This window comes from Camelina sativa, chromosome 20 (genome assembly GCF_030686135.1).
Source record: "Camelina sativa cultivar CO46 ecotype springtype chromosome 20, ASM3068613v1".
NCBI classification, from domain to species: domain Eukaryota; kingdom Viridiplantae; phylum Streptophyta; class Magnoliopsida; order Brassicales; family Brassicaceae; genus Camelina; species Camelina sativa.
In genome coordinates, this window is record NC_141899.1 from 2310058 (window position 1) to 2327231 (window position 17174).

General features: G+C 36.8%; 5 protein-coding genes and 2 non-coding genes across 8 annotated transcripts; 1 reads left to right on the plus strand and 6 right to left on the minus strand.

The window, feature by feature from the left end:
* Positions 1-203: 203 nt before the first annotated feature.
* LOC104768804 (protein ORANGE-LIKE, chloroplastic) lies at positions 204-2378 on the minus strand. Its single transcript, XM_010492857.2, has 7 exons — positions 2015-2378; positions 1633-1870; positions 1435-1521; positions 1028-1104; positions 769-896; positions 534-670; positions 204-432 (listed from the first exon to the last, which is right to left on the minus strand). The coding sequence occupies exons 1-7, from the start codon at positions 2227-2229 to the stop codon at positions 355-357; spliced, it is 960 nt and encodes a 319-aa protein (XP_010491159.1). The 5' UTR covers positions 2230-2378; the 3' UTR covers positions 204-354.
* Positions 2379-2395: 17 nt separating this feature from the next.
* Positions 2396-5683, minus strand: LOC104768805 (sorting nexin 1). Its single transcript, XM_010492858.3, has 10 exons — positions 5261-5683; positions 4927-5062; positions 4502-4635; positions 4255-4326; positions 3675-3834; positions 3419-3552; positions 3203-3271; positions 3020-3099; positions 2872-2932; positions 2396-2787 (listed from the first exon to the last, which is right to left on the minus strand). Exons 1-10 carry the CDS (start codon positions 5411-5413, stop codon positions 2578-2580), a joined length of 1209 nt encoding a protein of 402 aa, XP_010491160.1. The 5' UTR covers positions 5414-5683; the 3' UTR covers positions 2396-2577.
* Positions 5684-6002: 319 nt separating this feature from the next.
* Positions 6003-8265, minus strand: LOC104768806 (cyclin-B1-2). Its single transcript, XM_010492859.2, has 5 exons — positions 8069-8265; positions 6905-7707; positions 6658-6816; positions 6385-6563; positions 6003-6289 (listed from the first exon to the last, which is right to left on the minus strand). The coding sequence occupies exons 1-5, from the start codon at positions 8106-8108 to the stop codon at positions 6121-6123; spliced, it is 1350 nt and encodes a 449-aa protein (XP_010491161.1). The 5' UTR covers positions 8109-8265; the 3' UTR covers positions 6003-6120.
* Positions 8266-8926: 661 nt separating this feature from the next.
* On the minus strand, positions 8927-12802 carry LOC104768807 (splicing factor SF3a60 homolog). 2 transcript variants are annotated; one of them, XM_087504709.1, is made up of 12 exons: positions 12412-12783; positions 12274-12311; positions 12018-12119; positions 11471-11575; positions 11182-11324; positions 10983-11079; positions 10526-10690; positions 10375-10446; positions 9946-10104; positions 9654-9860; positions 9407-9553; positions 8927-9308 (listed from the first exon to the last, which is right to left on the minus strand). In XM_087504709.1, the coding sequence occupies exons 5-12, from the start codon at positions 11289-11291 to the stop codon at positions 9162-9164; spliced, it is 1104 nt and encodes a 367-aa protein (XP_087360835.1). In that variant the 5' UTR covers positions 11292-11324; positions 11471-11575; positions 12018-12119; positions 12274-12311; positions 12412-12783; the 3' UTR covers positions 8927-9161. The 2 variants fall into 2 exon arrangements, with proteins under 2 accessions (XP_087360835.1, XP_010491162.1); XM_010492860.3 differs by lacking the exon at positions 12274-12311 and having other exon boundaries at positions 12412-12802.
* Positions 12803-13809: 1007 nt separating this feature from the next.
* On the minus strand, positions 13810-13901 carry LOC147918405 (small nucleolar RNA snoR120). Its single transcript, XR_015594337.1, has one exon. It is a non-coding gene; the product is annotated as a small nucleolar RNA snoR120 (small nucleolar RNA).
* A 41-nt stretch (positions 13902-13942) lies between these two features.
* Positions 13943-14047, minus strand: LOC147918406 (small nucleolar RNA Z266). The gene has a single exon (XR_015594323.1). It is a non-coding gene; the product is annotated as a small nucleolar RNA Z266 (small nucleolar RNA).
* A 976-nt stretch (positions 14048-15023) lies between these two features.
* On the plus strand, positions 15024-16793 carry LOC104768813 (sucrose transport protein SUC8-like). Its single transcript, XM_010492869.1, has 3 exons — positions 15024-16274; positions 16371-16434; positions 16624-16793. Exons 1-3 carry the CDS (start codon positions 15024-15026, stop codon positions 16791-16793), a joined length of 1485 nt encoding a protein of 494 aa, XP_010491171.1.
* Positions 16794-17174: the final 381 nt, after the last annotated feature.

The window sequence follows — 17174 nt, forward strand, 5'->3', positions numbered from 1 at the left end:
TCTCAGCATGAAACAACTGCTTGGAAGTGAAATCATCCCTCCAATGTTGTCCCATACGGAAATATCCGATGAGTGTTTTTATACCGGTGTGTTTGAGGAAGCATGATTACAAACAGCCTATGCCGGAGTTGATGATGGCTATCGCCACCAATGATCGTCAGTGGTTTTTTCTTTTTTTTTTTTTTTAAGTTGGCGAGGAAGAGTTTATAAATTCTAATTTTCTTATACTATGTAAAACCTGTATATGACGAGGTTTGACTCCCTTCAGTTCAGAGTCTTGGCTTAGCCTTTTCAAGGACACACATATACATAGATAAAAACACCCTAAATTTCAAAAGGAGAGGTCATCGTTTTCTAATCGAAAGGGTCAAAGCGGGGGTCATGCTCACTAGCCGTGACCATCCCAGTGCAAAGACACGTCGGACACATCACCTGATTCAAATCAAAAGACATATCTCAGCATTACAAGGACAAGATATGCAGCGTAGATACTCAAGTCAGATGATATGAAAAAAGTTGTTCAGACATCTTACCTTTCCTGCGCCGGAACAATTAAGACACCTTTTTGTTGTCGCGACTTGCAGACGCCGGTTTGAAGCTCTAGGTTTAGTTATGGGATCAATGCTGAAGCACACACCACTAGCTGAACATCGAGCGCATGGCAAGTATCCTATTATATCAAGTAAACGCATACCGATTTCAAGAGCTGTTGTAATTGAATAGTGAGCATTTTCAAGAACTTTCATGATGTATAGAAAATAAAATTACCAGTCCCAAGGCAGTACTTGCACCTCTTCTTCTCTTGTTGTTTAACATTGTTAGCTTCGATTAGCATCAAGGTTGAAATGACTCCCACGGCCCCGCCAGAAAAAGATGCCACAATCGGATCTACCTGGCTACATTACAGAACCAAAAGTAATTCTTTCAATGTATCTATCTTGTTTCAGATTCAGGACAAGTAAAGTTGACTAATTTTGATTATATTTATTAATCATACAGGTCCTCAAGCAACTGGAACTAGTAGTACCTTAACTGTAAGGGTAGATGCATGCCCCTTATAAAATCTTCATAAGAGGTTCCTCCAAGTCCTACCTTTAGTTCCAGCTGCCATGTAAAATCATAAATTTGTCATTCAAGAATCAGAAAAAAAAACCACGAATAGCTACTGTTCTTCCAGTAAGTTACAGTGACAAAACTCTATACAAAACCATTAAAAACTATACATCACACAGATAGAAAATTACTAATCTCCACAAATTTCTATTGTCATCAACTAAAAAAGTTAGTACAGTTTTCATTGATGTCACTAGTAACTCTGCAAGATGGTCAGGAAACCAATCGCATCTATTTTAAAGAGCTCTCAATATTGTGCAATCATCGTAAGATATTAGTAGAGGGTTCCAAGAGCAGTGGTAAACTAGAGCTTGTGCTTACATTAGGTGCAATGAGACCACCAAAGACGATAATTCCAGAAATGAATGCGACACTGGTCAAGTAGAGTTGTTTCAAAGTCTTTGGTGTCTATCTCAAAAGATAAGAGAGCAGAGAAAAAAAAAAAGTGTTACAAAGGGACATAAGACTGCAGAAGAAACAAAGAGAAAACATTATTCATAATAGTAACATAACACTGACCACATTAGGGAGAAAGGGAATGGAGGAAGGGATCTCAGGCATCTCAGTAACCTCGAGCTCGCTATTCTCGTTAATGGCTTTAACATTCTTGATACGTTGCTGGACTCGTAACCTCCTCACTTCTTCCATGAGAAGAAAGATCTTATTGCGTCTACTCCTTATGTTATCTTGGATTTCCTGTAGCTGCATCTGTACGAAATCTTGCACTGTCTCTGATCCTTCAATTATACAGAAGTTACTGTAACATCCAAATCATTAACCATTAGAATCATAAAACGACTACAAAGGCTTCTCACTTTCTGATCCCTAATCCGAATTCGAAAAATACAGATAACGAAATGAACAAATCCAGTTGAGAAAAAAAAAAAAAAAAGGAACTTGCTTTGGAACGGCGTCACCGGAGGGAGGAGGAGGAGGTCCGTTGTTGCTGCCGTCAGAACAGGAGAGGAGAGAGCGAGATGAGCCATGGAAGAGAAGATTACGGGTAGGTTTGAGATAAGAAGATGGAAATCGGAGTAGGGATTTGGAAGTTGAGGGAGGAGGAAGAAGAAGATGATGATGGCGATGAGGAGTAGTAGCTGAAGAGAAGCACGTCATCTCTTCTTCTTCTCTCGCCCAAATCAATCTCGTTCGTATTCAGATAATGTTAAAAAAAAGTTATTTGCTGGGGACGATGAGGAACCTTCTCAGTGATTAAGAAGGTTTACCTACCATGTTGGGCTATTAAAGTCTACAAACACACACCTAAACAAAAAAGATTCAATTTGAAAGTTATATCAACGTTTGTTTGGGGAAGTAAATGCATTCTTTACAAGTGGAAAGCAAAGTTAACTAATCTTTTAAGTTCACAAAAAAAAAAAAAAAAAACCAGAATTTTCAGACAGAAAAAGAACCAAACTGCCTCTAGACATAGACACAACACTCTCATGACAGGTAGTTTTAGATTTAGACAGCAGAAGAAGCTTCAAGTTTTGGAAGAAGGGATTTCCAAGCATCAGCAATACTGCATGCTAAGCGAGCCTGTCCTTTCGCAAACTGATGGAATGCGACTCCCATCTCTTCCGTCTTCTGCTCTTGAAATCTTACTATCTCCTCCTCCATTCTTGTCACTATCCTCTCGAATCTTCTCGTGGCTTCCTCACTTTCTGCTTTTATCTGCATTGAAACGACGGTATGTTCAAGCACCAAAAACCATTACTACAAAGTTTTCAAGGAATGTTTTGAGTTGTTGTTATTTACCTCTCTGTACTCGATCTCAGCTTCTCCTACTTTGTCTGAACGTGTGAGCATGAGTTTGTCACTGCGATAACAGAGGAGAATTTAGATTATGTTCTAAGACGATTATTGACAGATGGGAAAATAAGGGACAAGAGAGAAGCCATCATACAGATTTATTTCTTTTAACTTCGTTGTTTCTGCCAATTCACAATGTTGCTTGAAAGCAGTCCCTCGTTCTGCTATTGTTGCCTGGATAAACACAAAAGAAAACACAAGAAGGTAGAGTTTAATACCAGCATAACGAAACCAGGCAAGAGAAATCAATCCCAACGGCAAAGGCTAGAGAACTTGCCTTAATCGATTGTACATAACGAACATAGTCCTTCAAGGGTTCCTCAAAGTTCATCAGGACTTGTTGAGCCTACAAATAGTGCAGGGTAGGTTGACATAAGCATCTTGGAAATCGGATAAATGTGGCCAAGATATAAAAATTATCTGACTATAATGTTTAAAGAAGAAAGAAGATGATTTATGCCTAGCATAGAGTCTAGTCTTACAAACTTAGTACCTCTTTCTGGAGCTTAATCGATAGCAATTCAGATTTAGTTCCAAGATCGGAAAATGCTTTTCCTGTAGGTTCACCCTCACAAGCCCCAAGAAGTTTTACAGCCTTGCCAAAATCCAACAGTGACTGACCCAACTCTGCCATTAGATTGAAATAGCATCAAAATTGAAATTCCATCCATACGATTGGGAAAGAAAATATGGAAAACATAGCAAAAATTTTATAGACCAAATTCTGACTTGTGATATATTGGTATTACCTCTATGCCTCTTGACAAGGCGATATGCATGCTTCTGCGCCTCAGCCAAGTGGTTCTCGAGCTCAAAAATATAATGTTTAAGCTTCTCATATGCAGCAGTAGTTTCTTCAACAGGTTTTTCCTTTCCAAGGACAGCATCACTAACTTTTGACTGGACATCCTGTCAATAGTGCAGATATAGCAGTAAGATGATGGCGCACCGTAAAGTTAATTAAGAGTATGGAACAAAGAGTGAAGGAAATCAATAATAAATTTCACATTTAAGAAGTCTTGATCTTGCTTTAGGGATTTCTAACCATGGTACAGCCAAGTAACCAATATAATAGGAGCTTTCAACTCTTATATTTACAGCAATGTTAAGAATTATGTAGGCCAAAAATGACAAGTTTCACCTTGTAGATCTTTTAACTACTAAACACTGTCAGAGAATTAACGGTATATTATGTCCAGCATTGTCTCCATAAGCTAAAATTCATATTAAACTTCCTAGTAGCATGCCAACATGGCAACATGTATCTAATACTCGATCTTGTATGATGTAGAAAATATATTTCACTTGGTCAGGAAAATTAATGCTTACCCTAAACATTTGCATTAGATCTGCAGGCTTCTTGAATATACCAGTTTCCTGAAACCTGAATCTGTCCATTGTCTGATGAGAAAAATAAACTGTCAAACAAAGAAAAATAACCTTCTGAAATGGAAAGTGCAGTCCTTGATGAGGCAAATAACGCATATTTATGAGCACTTTAAAGTGAAGATGATGTGGAGGAAAATAAAATAACTAAGAAAAGGTCCTTAGAAATGTAAAAGTCTAGATATCCTACCTCTTCATCTGCTTGCAAAAAGGTCCTAAGATCCTCACTATGCTGAAGCTCAGGGTGCAATGCTATTCGATTAACAAATATATCCAATGCTGCTCGCCTCATTTCAATAAATTCGGCACTAAAACGGAATTTTTCTGCCAAAAAGAGTATTCAATAAACATAATTCCCATTATACTCATCTCCATCAGTTATAACTATATCGAACAAGGATAGCTGGATCGACTAACATCAACTTCGCAATAAGAGATGGTCAATACATATATTTCTGACTCAATCAGATAATGTGGGTCAACAAGATACTGAATACAAAATCAGATAATCAGAAACCTCCCTAATCTAACTAAATCAAACAAGGATAGCTAAATTGACTACAAAAGATTTTCAAATAAATAAGCTAGAACGGACAAAGCTAGCTCAAATTTTACCTACAGCACTCTTCTCTGGGAGAGGAGGAATGAAAATGCCCTTGTATTTCTCAAAAAGCCGATCCCTTAACCAGACGAAATCACTGTATCGTCTGATAACAATCTTCTCAGGTCCTTGATACTCCGGCAAGTTGGTCTGCCGAAAAAAAAAACAATCTAATTGTCAGAAATCAATCCCTAGAAATTCAAAATTTCAAAAATTCACAAAACATCCCTAAATTCTTGCTGCTAAACATACAATTAGCGAACCATCTACAGGAATTACCAAATTGATTTCACATAGAAACCCTAGAACTGAATCAGAGTTGAAGAAGAAGAAGAAGAGGATCTACACCTTGGTGATAACTCGGTAAGAGATGTAAGCTTGTACGCCATTGCCTAATTTGACAGGATCTGTGACGGAGACAGACAAATACGGCTGCAAAGACGGAGATCTAGGGCTCTGCATCGATCCCGAGATGCTTCTCGGCTGCTCTGTGCTCTCCATGAGACAACGACAACCCCCGTTGAGATCGAAAAAAGCCAATTTAGTCAAAAATTCACCTCTAGTGGCAGATTAGTAAATTAATTATCCACGAGTTTTGTGTTTGTTACTTGTGACTTCAAAACAAAGTAAAAAAGAAAGCTTTCAAAATAGAGGTTAGAGATCAGATTCTTTTTGCTTTTACAAATTAAAATGTGATCAAATTAGAAGATAAAATAAGTTCTCTTTAGATATGATCATCATTAAGATTGTTGATAAATAAAAAAATTAGATGAGATCAAAAAGATGATAGATGTTTTAATCTATACTTAAGATTGGGACAAAAGTAAAATGAAATTTTTTTACTTTTTTCACAACTAGAATTATTATTATTATTATTTTTTTTTGACAACCCATTATGAAATAAATTATCAAATGTATTTTGTGTAGTATGTTTTGTAATATACAGATCTCTATTTTAAAATAAAATGTAAGACAATATTTTGATAACATATTTTGCACTATTTTCTTCATTTTATTCTCAACTACAATTTGTTTGAGACACACAAGTCAAAAACATTATCTACTGAAGAGTGAGACTGAAGACATAGAATAAGTAAAAAAAAAAGAATTCATTAATACGTTTTGAACTCACAACAAAGAGTATATTTCAACAAGGTCGAATCCAGAATTATGAATCAGAGAGAGATCTGATGAAAAAAATAAAAGCACTAAGAAGAAGAAGGCTTCTTCAAATCAGACGCAGCGCTCAAGAGAGACTTGGCTGCTGAAACCAAAGCTACACCTCCATTCTCGGCCTTTGAGTACTTCTTGTACACCGCACGCAGCCTGCTCTCACCGCATCTCGAGTGTAGAAAAGCAAGAAGCTTTGAGCAGTCCCTAATACACAGAACAATCAACCATATAAGTTTCTACAGTTTAAGAGAGACGAAACCAAACAAATGATGATATTACGAAATCTTTTCTCTACTTACATAATCTCAGATTCTGTGTAGCCGGTGTGGAATTGCAATGTATCAGTCCAAGCAGGGGACTTGTTCAGTGAGCACCTTGCTGTGTAAACAGCTGAAGCAGCAAGCATCGAGGGACAGAACATCAAGGTGTCGTAATGCATCATCCCCAATTCAGCGAGAAAGTGTACCATATTCTCCATCTACATGATACAACAAGCAAAACCAAAGTTAGTCTCTATCTAAATCACATTGTTTTAACAGAAATCTGAAACTTTAAGCAAACTTAGAACTCACTTCTGGATCAGACATCGAAGCTTTGATGAAGCGGACAAGGAACACGTATTGAGTCGGGACTGTCAAATACCATTCGAGGTTTCCAAGAATAGTCTTCTCCATCACTAGGATCTGTTTGCTACTGTAAGCATTGTCCGTGACATACACCAGATCGTTAACCTACATAAAGCCACACATCATCATCAACATCAGCTCAAACCCTTAAAGTAACACAAATACAAAACACAGTCAAGTCAAGTTGTTATACCTGTGGTGGCCAGATTTCTTCATATTTGGAAGCGATAAGCAAGGCACTAATTCCCAGAAGCTGTAACTCTCTCTTGGGGACAGCTTTCACAGAGAGGAATCGATCAATGATGTTGACAGTGAGGTAAAGAGTTTCAAGGTTAAGCTCAAACTTGATGTGAACTTCTAGTAACCAATCAATCAAGATGGCTCTCATCTTCTCATTCATCTCAGTCTGAATATGCATGTACATCTTAGCCTGGCTCTCCTTCTCCACTTCTTTATAGTACGAGTACATATCATCAACATACTCCACCGCAGCCAAATGGTTATCCTTGTCAGACTCATCAATATCAAGAATCTTCGGTTTGTTAGCTATACCACAAGCAGCTTTGCTCCGAGCACTAAGAACAGACGAGTACGTCACTTTCTTATTCTTAGGTGACAAAGCCGCCGCTTCCTTCTTTTTAGTCACCTCCTTCTTTGACTCAACCACTTCAGCAACAGCTTTCCCCTGTTGTTGCTGCTTAACAACCAAGTTCTTCTTCTGAACCGCTTTTGGTGCTTCTGGGTTTCTTGTAGCGAGAGGTTGTCTCTTTGGGCCAACAACCTTGTTGTCTACATTGATTGGCTTTCTTTCGATTTGGGCATTGGCTAATAGCTGAGCACGGAAGCTTCGAGTAATGGGTCGGTTGATCTGAGGTTGTGCCTTTCCTCCTTGAACTCCGGGGACTGATACGAGATTCCCTATGTCGCCTAGAGCACGACGATTCTTCGCAGCACCGTTCTTGTTCTGAATCTTCAAACCATCAACGAGAGGAGCACCTGTTTCACAAATAAACAAAACCCCAATCAAGATCTCATCTTTATCTCATTACACACAAACCCATCATCACGCTTCACAAATCCAATTCTAAAGATTAATCCCAGATAAAGACTATTACGATAAATCGGATCTGTATCTTCGACGAATCAAACAAATCAGGACCGAGTTAGGGCAAACGAGTTGAATCAAACCCAGATTTCAAATCGACGAAATACAAAAAAGCAAAGATTTTTTCAAACACAGATCGTTTCAAATCGAAACAAACCGATCCAAAGAATTCAGATCTAAGATAACCCAGAAATAATTCAAATCGATTCATAGAATTGAGAAGAGCAATAAGACGATTGGGGGAAAACAAACCTCGGACTTGTTCAGGTACGTTTGCTGCTCTCGTCGCCATGATCGCTCTCTCCTAATGAATCTTACTCCTTCTTGTTCTTTAAGCCTTTTGCTTTTTTTTTTTTCTCTTTCGTAAAGAGTCTTTGAGATTATGACGAAGAGAAGGGCAAGAGAGCGCTTATGAAGAGAAAGGAGGAGCCAACGGTTCAATCACTTCTAACGGTCATATTTTTTGGGGGTTTCGTTTTTAGCCGTTGGATGATTAGGTTTTAGATCTAACGGTGGATATGTTAAGTCTTACGAAGTTGGAATGCGCTGGCACCGTAGGATTTAGTATACTAGGTTCGATCGTCTCTCTAATGTGGCCGTTGGACTGTGTTAAAAAAATGGTAATATCCCAACTTTTATTTCTTAATTAAAAAATTTGGAACATACACTAAGGTCTAGTCTCTAGTCTTAGCCAAATTGGCTAAGAAAGGTATATTTTCATTATTCTTTCCAGAATAAGAGATTGTGTATGTTCAGATTTTTTGAAAACAATGTATGGTCTTCGTGTACATAAATATGGATATAAATCTGACCAAAAAAACCAATATGTGTATTATGAGACTGTATCTGTTTACATTTATTGATTTTAAAAAACATTTGACACAATTTTAAATTTTACACAAAAGAAAATAACCAATGAATAATTAAGAAATTTTTTAAAATTAAGACATTCCAAAATTTGTGAGTCATCATCATCTGATATTCTGAATAACAACAGAACTAAAATAATAGTAATGAGAAAACCTTAGTGACTGAGTTTTTACATATCTTCTCTTTTATATATTTATCGTATGTATTTCGAAGTAATATGCTTACTATTCGTTATTGGCATTGTCCATCAAAACGATTTTAATATCCTAAATTGTGATCGTTAATTCAGAAAACATACACCAAAGTCGAATCCAGTACACCTACAAACTAAAACCTGTTTTAAGGTGATGATACTTCACAAGAAGATGATGACGAATGGTTTGATTTCACAAAGAAGAAAGGTAGGTATGATTTAAAGTGATATAGTATAGAGAGAGAGAAGATTTCATCTAAAACCCTGAGGATTGTGATCCCATCAGATGAGACCTTGGCGCTGGAGATCAGAGTAAGTCTTCTTGTTGTAAATGTTACCTTCACGATCTTCATACTCCTCTTCGAGTTCTGGCCTCCATTTGTTCTCTCCTTGCCTCTCCTGTATCCTCTTCCACAATTCTTTCGCTTCCTGAAACATACCAAATCAACAAATCACAGATCAATATAAAAATGACCAAACTATTGCGTTAAGCAGCTACAACAAAGTCTTTGACAATATAATATTACCTCAATTGAAGTGATCTCATTGAAGTTCTTTGTGTTAGGTATTCCTAGGCAACGCATTCCGTGTTGGTGTCTCCATTCTTTAAAATGTCTCTCAAAAGCCCTTCTTCCCCAGTAACTATAGTCCCCACATATGTCGCATTTAAACTCCTGCAAGTGAACAAGAAAATTTAATATGAATCCCTAAATGGTTTTCCATTCTATCCTTTAAGAATAATGGGTCTAATATAGTAATAACTAAACTACATACCTGGCCCAGGCCATGAAGTTTGTAGAGCCAGTATGGTATAGGCTTCCCATCCCAACCCATTGGCAGCTTCAGCGGATTGTAAATATCACCGTCCTCGTCATCACTTTCTGACTCGGCATTAGCTTCCTCCCCTTCTCGTTCTCCCTCCATTTCTTCATATGTCAAGGACTGTTTCTTTACAATGTTTTGTTTTGTCCTTTCGATTGTCTAGAGAAGTTGAAAGAAAAGTTAAAAGCACAGCTTGATATCTGGGGAGGGAAACAAATCTATATATTAACTTCAATGAACTAACCTCATCAAGTAATTGGCAGAGTTTCTTCACTTTGGTCTCTGTTAGTGCAATCTCTTTAGCATTTTCTGACTGCTGCGTTGATTTTACGTCTCCGTTTTGTTTCCCATTGTGTAGAGGTTTGGCAAAATGTTTCTTATCCAGCTTTTCCAAAGGCGTATGCTGTACAGAAAAATGAAATAGTTAAGACAACCTCAAGGGTCAAGGCATTAAGATAAGCTTCAAACAGTCCCCGCAGACAATGAGCTATAACAAGAAAAACCTTAATTTCATATTAGAGGAAGACCTGAACTGAACTACCAAACTAGTTTTCATAACAGCTAATGGTTCCTTCCAAACCCAGCATAAACAACACGGACACTACAAATTAGTAGAAAATCCCACTCTCATAAGACAAACTGAAAACACATGGTTATAAGCAAGTGTAAGTACCTTTGTCAGGAAAAGTCTCTCGGCACGCTGCTGCGGTGTACCACCAACCTTCAGTCCTAATGCCCCCAATGCCTGTATAACATAAAAAAAAAAATATATAAGTAGAGGGATAATGCTTCAAGATGCATAGAAACATGAAGCATGTCATTACCTCCTTTAGCTTTTCAGGACCCACATCTAGCAGTTCCTCGACTGTAGTGTAGTAATCCAGATCTATGACAGTATGCTGAGATGAAATAAGCTCACTTTCCTGGCTATGGTTCTCCCAGCCTTCTACTTTTCCATTCGCGTATTGCTCTTCGAAATCAGTTTCAACCTGCAACAAACCAACACATTAATTGTACCAGATCAAACTATATACATAGCATTGACGAAACTAGAACTAGCAGAATGCCACACTATAACTAGGTTCAACACTGTGCGAGGATATAAAAGTCTCTACAGTTGGCGTAAACAATGCACTTATGAATTTTCAATACAACCATTATCTTGTTATGGCAATTTACTTTCTACAACATGTATCATTATGCAGGTTGATAGAGCTATGAAAATCCAAAAGGTACCAAGTTGAATAGAATAAAACAATAAGTAAAGGAAGGAGCTCAAACCCTAGAAAGTATGCGGTCAAGATCTTGCAATGGCTCGGTTCGCTGGAAAAAGTCGACCAAGTACTCTAGCAGTGCTTCCATATACTTCCTGTATTGCCTAAAATGACAGATAGAAAGACGAAAAGGAAAGTCATTCAGCTGCAGGTAGAAACAAAGAAAGTAGCATTCTAAGTAAAAGAAAACTCAATGAAATGTTTACCTCGATAGCTTTAGTTTATGCGGTATTTTCTCTGGTCTAGAAAAAACATCAAGGTAAGCAGAATATTCAACCCTTTCCCCAAATCTAGAGTTGATGTACTGGTTATACATATCATGTAAGTCCAAGTACCGACCAACACCTTCCTGTGCAACAGACAAAAAGATTTAACAATTGAAGAAAATCAACATACCATGAAGCCAGCAATGTAAAAAAAGGGGCGTATAAAATTGTCAAACGAATAATATGATATTTTCTCGTCCAGCAACAATAAAAGTGAAGCAGAAATTACCTCTCCACTGAACGAAATAACAGGTTCCTCCTTCAGGAGTGCTTCATAATCTTCATTAGCATCAACAAGACGTCCAGAAAGGTGCCTTTTATGATATTCACGTATCTGAAAGTTTCATAAAATAAGTTAAAATTAGTTGCAAACCTGATAATTTCATCAGTGGTCGAACAAATCAAAGAATTCAGACAATGAAAAACACCAAATTAGTAAATCTTATTCAGAGCCTGCACTCTACTTAGATACAAAAACAGTATCTTCTCACGAATATTTTACCGCTTAATACTATTCTGCAAAAAAGCAACCCTTTATACAGCTAACCAAATTGTTTATGGATCAGAAATATGCATTTTCACTGAGATTTGTACATTATTCTTAATTCTCCATCACCAGTGGTTCAAGACAATCAATGAACAGATAAACAAATTATAAACAGCTAAATCTCTTATCCTCAAATCTTTAAAAAAACATTTGTCTGAGAAAAAGTTAGCTGAAACAACTACCCAGAGAACCATAGGCAAGTAGTTTTGAGGAAGGGTGGAAAACAAACCTCTTTCAAACGATCGTAAAATGCACTAAACGCAGCCTGGCCACCACCAAGCGCTGCTATCTCATCTTCCCTTGCCCCATCCTTATCCTCATAGGTTTCAACCTTACAAAACAACAAGAATCAAGGTTAGCATAAATCCAAGACATCTACTGATGAGAATTATCAATCACAATTAACTCAAACCTCAAAACTTAGAATCCCAAATAAATAAACCTAAAAAGCTTAAGCAATCAAGAAAAGAGGAGCACTCAACAACCTGTTGTTTAAACAAAAATCAGCAACCCAAGTTTTTCTCTGCATTTGAATTCAGAAGAGAATAGACATAAAAATAACAAAAACGCGAGGAGAAAGAAGAAGAATGAAATTGAGGAGACGAAGAAGAAAGAAAACGTACAAGTTTGTTAGTGGTGAGCATGATAGATTCAATCATGTGACGAACACGATGTCCCTGGACCAATCTGTCCTTGCTGGAAGGTGGCTCAGTCTGTAGATCTTGAACAATTAATCGCTCCAACCTTTCAACCTCTTCATGACTGGAGCGAGTTTGCTCGAGGAGAGTCGAAGACATCTTCTCTGTTTCCTCCTGACTGGCGTTTCTCGGATTCGAGAGCTCTCTTCTTCGCCGGACTCTAAACCCTAAATCGAATCTCTCTTCTCTATTTTTTCAATCTGAGTCTCTCGACTCGCCGGTGAACCAATTATAATAAAATCGGGTGGTTTTATGTGTTTTGCGATTTCCTTTTTTTCTTTTTAAAAGACGGTTTGTGTTTGGTTCCGGTTCACTTAGCTTATTGTATTTTTTTATTGTCTTTTTAAAAAAAAAAAAGAATTGTTGAAAAAAAAATTTAAATATATATTGATAATAAAACCCCTTAATGGGTATGGGCCTGGGCCTTACAAATCAAGTGATCCAGTTACAAAAAGAGGTGAACATTTTGTAATTTATATTTTTTTTTCTTTGATTGCAATGTTCCTTTTAACTTTTTTTATTCAGTAGTTGAAAAAAATTAAAAAAACCTTGTACTGTATGTTGTTTGTAAATAAAGGAGACTCTAACATAGAGAGGTTTTGGTTTTGGTTAATTGTCTCAAATCGAGAGCTTAATCAAAAAAAAAATCCATTTGTCATTCTTCGAATTGAAATTCATGATATCTCTCCTTGTATAAAGAATTAAGAGCTCTAACTTCTTTGCAATTCCGAGTTAAAATCAAATGATCTCTCTCCTTGAATAAGAATTTGAGGTTTATTTTACTATCTCTAATCAGATTTAGCCAAAGAGCAACACAATAGATGAATAATTAATTGGCCGTTAGTTTTAAAACCTCGTTTTCATAAATGGAACCACAATAGGAATGATCTTCTTCGATTTGATTCATAAAAGTACATAATAGAGATCTCATGTTGGTGTATAACTTGATTATTAGCCGATGTTGATTACTTAATAGTTATTCATGTTCAAATTTTCCTTTACTTCTCATTCTAGTCACTTCTTGTACGAAGTTCAAGAGTTATATGAATATGAATAGTGTCGTCCGCTCCAACCTGATTTATATCCAAAGTTAAATAATAATCCAGTCGCCAACGGTAGTAGCCGATAACTCTAATCAAAGGGACTAAATCTCTAAACCTTCTAATGTAAGGTTAGGAAATCTGGTTCAAGTCTATATACTCTCAAACAATCATACTATTAGTTGATCTAATTTTAAGCAAAACGATTTATTTGAGATCAAGTTAAACCCATAAAAATCAAAAAAAAAAAAAAAAAAAAACAAAAATTAACAAGACAAAAAGGTGGAATCAGAATATCAATAAGCAAAAATTGGATCATAGTTATCAAAACATATAAGTAATGATTCACGGTTGAGTTATATGTTCCTCATATTCCACCATTCCAAACCAAAAAAAAAAAAAAATCTTCAAAAATAAAGTAGCGAGTCAGAAATATGATAATGCCTCAAACAAGTTTGAATTCATAATAAGGAAATTACCCCTCATTCACACATCTAATTGATTCATCATTCTCGCCTTTCTTTATTACAAATCCACACTCAAAAAAAAAAAAAAAACCAATCCACTAAAAAAAAATGTATCCTAGCCGATATATAAAGCACGAGATACTAAAGACACGCGAATTAAAAAATTCGAGAATCCCCAAACACTATAATGATCTCTACCACATAAAAGAGATTTAACTCTTATATCTGAAGAGTCAGCGAGAGAGAGACTCGTGCTATATATCAAATCAACTAGGACAACGGCGGATTAGCTATTAGGAAAACCCTAATGAAACCAACCCTAATTTTAAAATTCGATTTAGCGCAGCTATGACTCGACACGCTTCCATTGTTTAATTTGTGGAAGGCGATCTTAAGGGCTGCGCTAGATTGGAAAAAAAAACAATTGAAAGAAACAAACCCTAATTTAAGAATTGGGATAATAAGTAAAGAAGAAGAAGAAGAAGATGCGAGTTTATATAGTGGGAGACTTGTTTTATTTTAAAACCCTAATTGAACGAGGCTAATTCACCTCTATTGACATTAGGCCCATTACATTCTAGGCCTTAAAGGCCCAAATATGGTTTCGAGATTTTTTTTGTTTCCTAATCCTATTAACCTGTTTTTCTTGTGGAAGAAGGAATTGTGACGCGGTTAAATCCAAACAGAACATTTTAAAAATGGAAATTGAACAAAAAGAATTTGACGAGATATGGAAAACGAAAATATTACAGAAACAAAAAGATTGAAAAAATCTGTCACGTATCTTAATTATATGGAAAATAGATAAGATAATAAACTGATCTCAGTTATATTATCTCGCTTGTCTTGTGTCATTGTTACCATAATCCAAATAATTTCCAATAAAGACATGCGTTATATCCATACTTAAAAAGATTTAGTTCCTTAAACTAAAGAAAACAAAAATCTTCACCTTCGTCTTTATAATACCCTAACCCGTCTCATTCATTACCCACCAACACAAACCCTTTTTGAAGACAAGGTGAAAAAGATGAGTGACCTCCAAGAAAAAAATACTAAAGCGACTCTGTATAGACAGTCTTCTTCTTCATCCTCAACGGATCTTGATGATGGGCCGGCGCCGCTGAGAAAGATGATCGCGGTTACTTCTATCGCCGCCGGTATACAGTTCGGTTGGGCTCTTCAGTTGTCTCTCCTAACTCCGTACGTGCAACTTCTTGGTGTTCCACATAAATGGTCATCTCTTATTTGGCTATGTGGTCCTGTGTCCGGCCTGCTTGTTCAGCCAACCGTCGGTTATTTCAGTGACCGTTGTCAGTCGAGATTCGGTCGTCGTCGTCCTTTCATCGCCACCGGTGCTTTGCTTGTCGCCGTTGCTGTTTTCCTAATCGGATACGCGGCTGATATCGGACACAGAATGGGAGACAAACTCGACGACCATGTAAAGTCAAGTGCCGTCGGTATCTTCGCTCTCGGTTTCTGGATCCTTGACGTGGCTAACAACACTCTCCAAGGACCTTGTCGAGCTTTCCTCGGCGATTTAGCAGCTGGAGACGCTAGGAAAACGCAAATAGCAAACGCGTTTTTCTCTTTCTTCATGGCCGTTGGAAACGTTTTGGGATACGCGGCCGGATCTTACACTCACCTCCACAAGATCTTTCCTTTCACAGTGACTAAAGCATGTGACATCTATTGCGCAAATCTAAAGAGTTGTTTCTTCCTTTCCATTACCCTCCTCGTCGTCGTCACCAGCATATCTCTTTGGTACGTAGAAGACAAACAATGGTCGCCAAAGCCAGACTCCGAAGAAGACAAGAAAACTCCCTTCTTCGGCGAGATCTTTGGAGCCTTCAAGGTGATGAAACGTCCAATGTGGATGCTACTAATCGTCACGTCTTTGAACTGGATCGCATGGTTCCCTTTCCTTTTGTTCGATACTGACTGGATGGGTCGTGAAATTTACGGTGGAATATCAGATGGAGATGACAAGATGAAGAGACTTTACAACAAAGGAGTTCACGTTGGTGCATTGGGATTGATGCTTAACTCAGTCGTTCTTGGAGTCGTGTCCCTTGGTATTGAAGCTGTTAGTAAGAAAATTGGAGCTAAAAGGCTTTGGGGAGGTGTGAATATCATTCTCGCCGGGTGTTTGGCAATGACGGTTTTTTTTACTAAAAAGGCCGAGGAGCACCGGAGTAACTTCGGTGCAATGGCCCTTCCCACTGAAGGCATCAAAGCTGGAGCATTGAGTCTCTTCGCAGTTCTTGGAATTCCTCTAGCCGTAAGTCCACAACTTTTCTTTTATCCAATTTATGTTACTATTGTTGTCCATTACTTTTGCTAACATTATTAATCATTTTTGTTTGTATTATTATAGATTACTTTTAGTATTCCGTTCGCACTAGCTTCCATCATCTCAAGTAGCAGCGGTGCTGGACAAGGTATTTATACACTTTTTTATATCTTTAAACAAAAATTAAACATTCAGAATAAAATAAAACATACCCTATAAAATAGGGATGATCGATGTCTATCGTATGGTTATCTTACTAACTTGATTATCATCTTAATCATCGTTTTGTAACATAGATATTAATAAGGATGTTTTATTTTTAATGTCATCTTCACAGGACTCTCTCTTGGAGTTTTAAATATGTCGATCGTGATACCGCAAATGATTGTATCATTTGGTGCTGGTCCTGTTGATGCATTATTTGGAGGTGGAAACTTACCAGGATTTGTAGTCGGAGCAATTGCAGCGGCTATTAGTAGTGTTGTAGCATTTACCGTTTTACCTTAAATTTTCTTTTTCTTTTATTGGTTATATATATGCACATGTTTAATATTAATGTGACATGTGACATATTATAATTCAATGGATTATGATATTTATAAAGTTCTGATTTTAAAAGGATTCGTATTAATTGTTTTTGTTTTGTTTAACTTCTAAATATGTTTCGAAAGATATTAGTATTGTTTCTATTTTTGAAATTTAAATATTAAAATCTTTTAATTTAAAATGAAAATAGAAATTGATATTAAAGATAATAATCTAGCTATCGAGATTTTAACTTATTTCTGTTTGACAATTATTATAAATTTCGTTGCGTACCCCCAAATTGTTTTAACTGATTGATCAACCATAAGTTCAGAAATGAATCAGAGAAAACATAAATTAAAT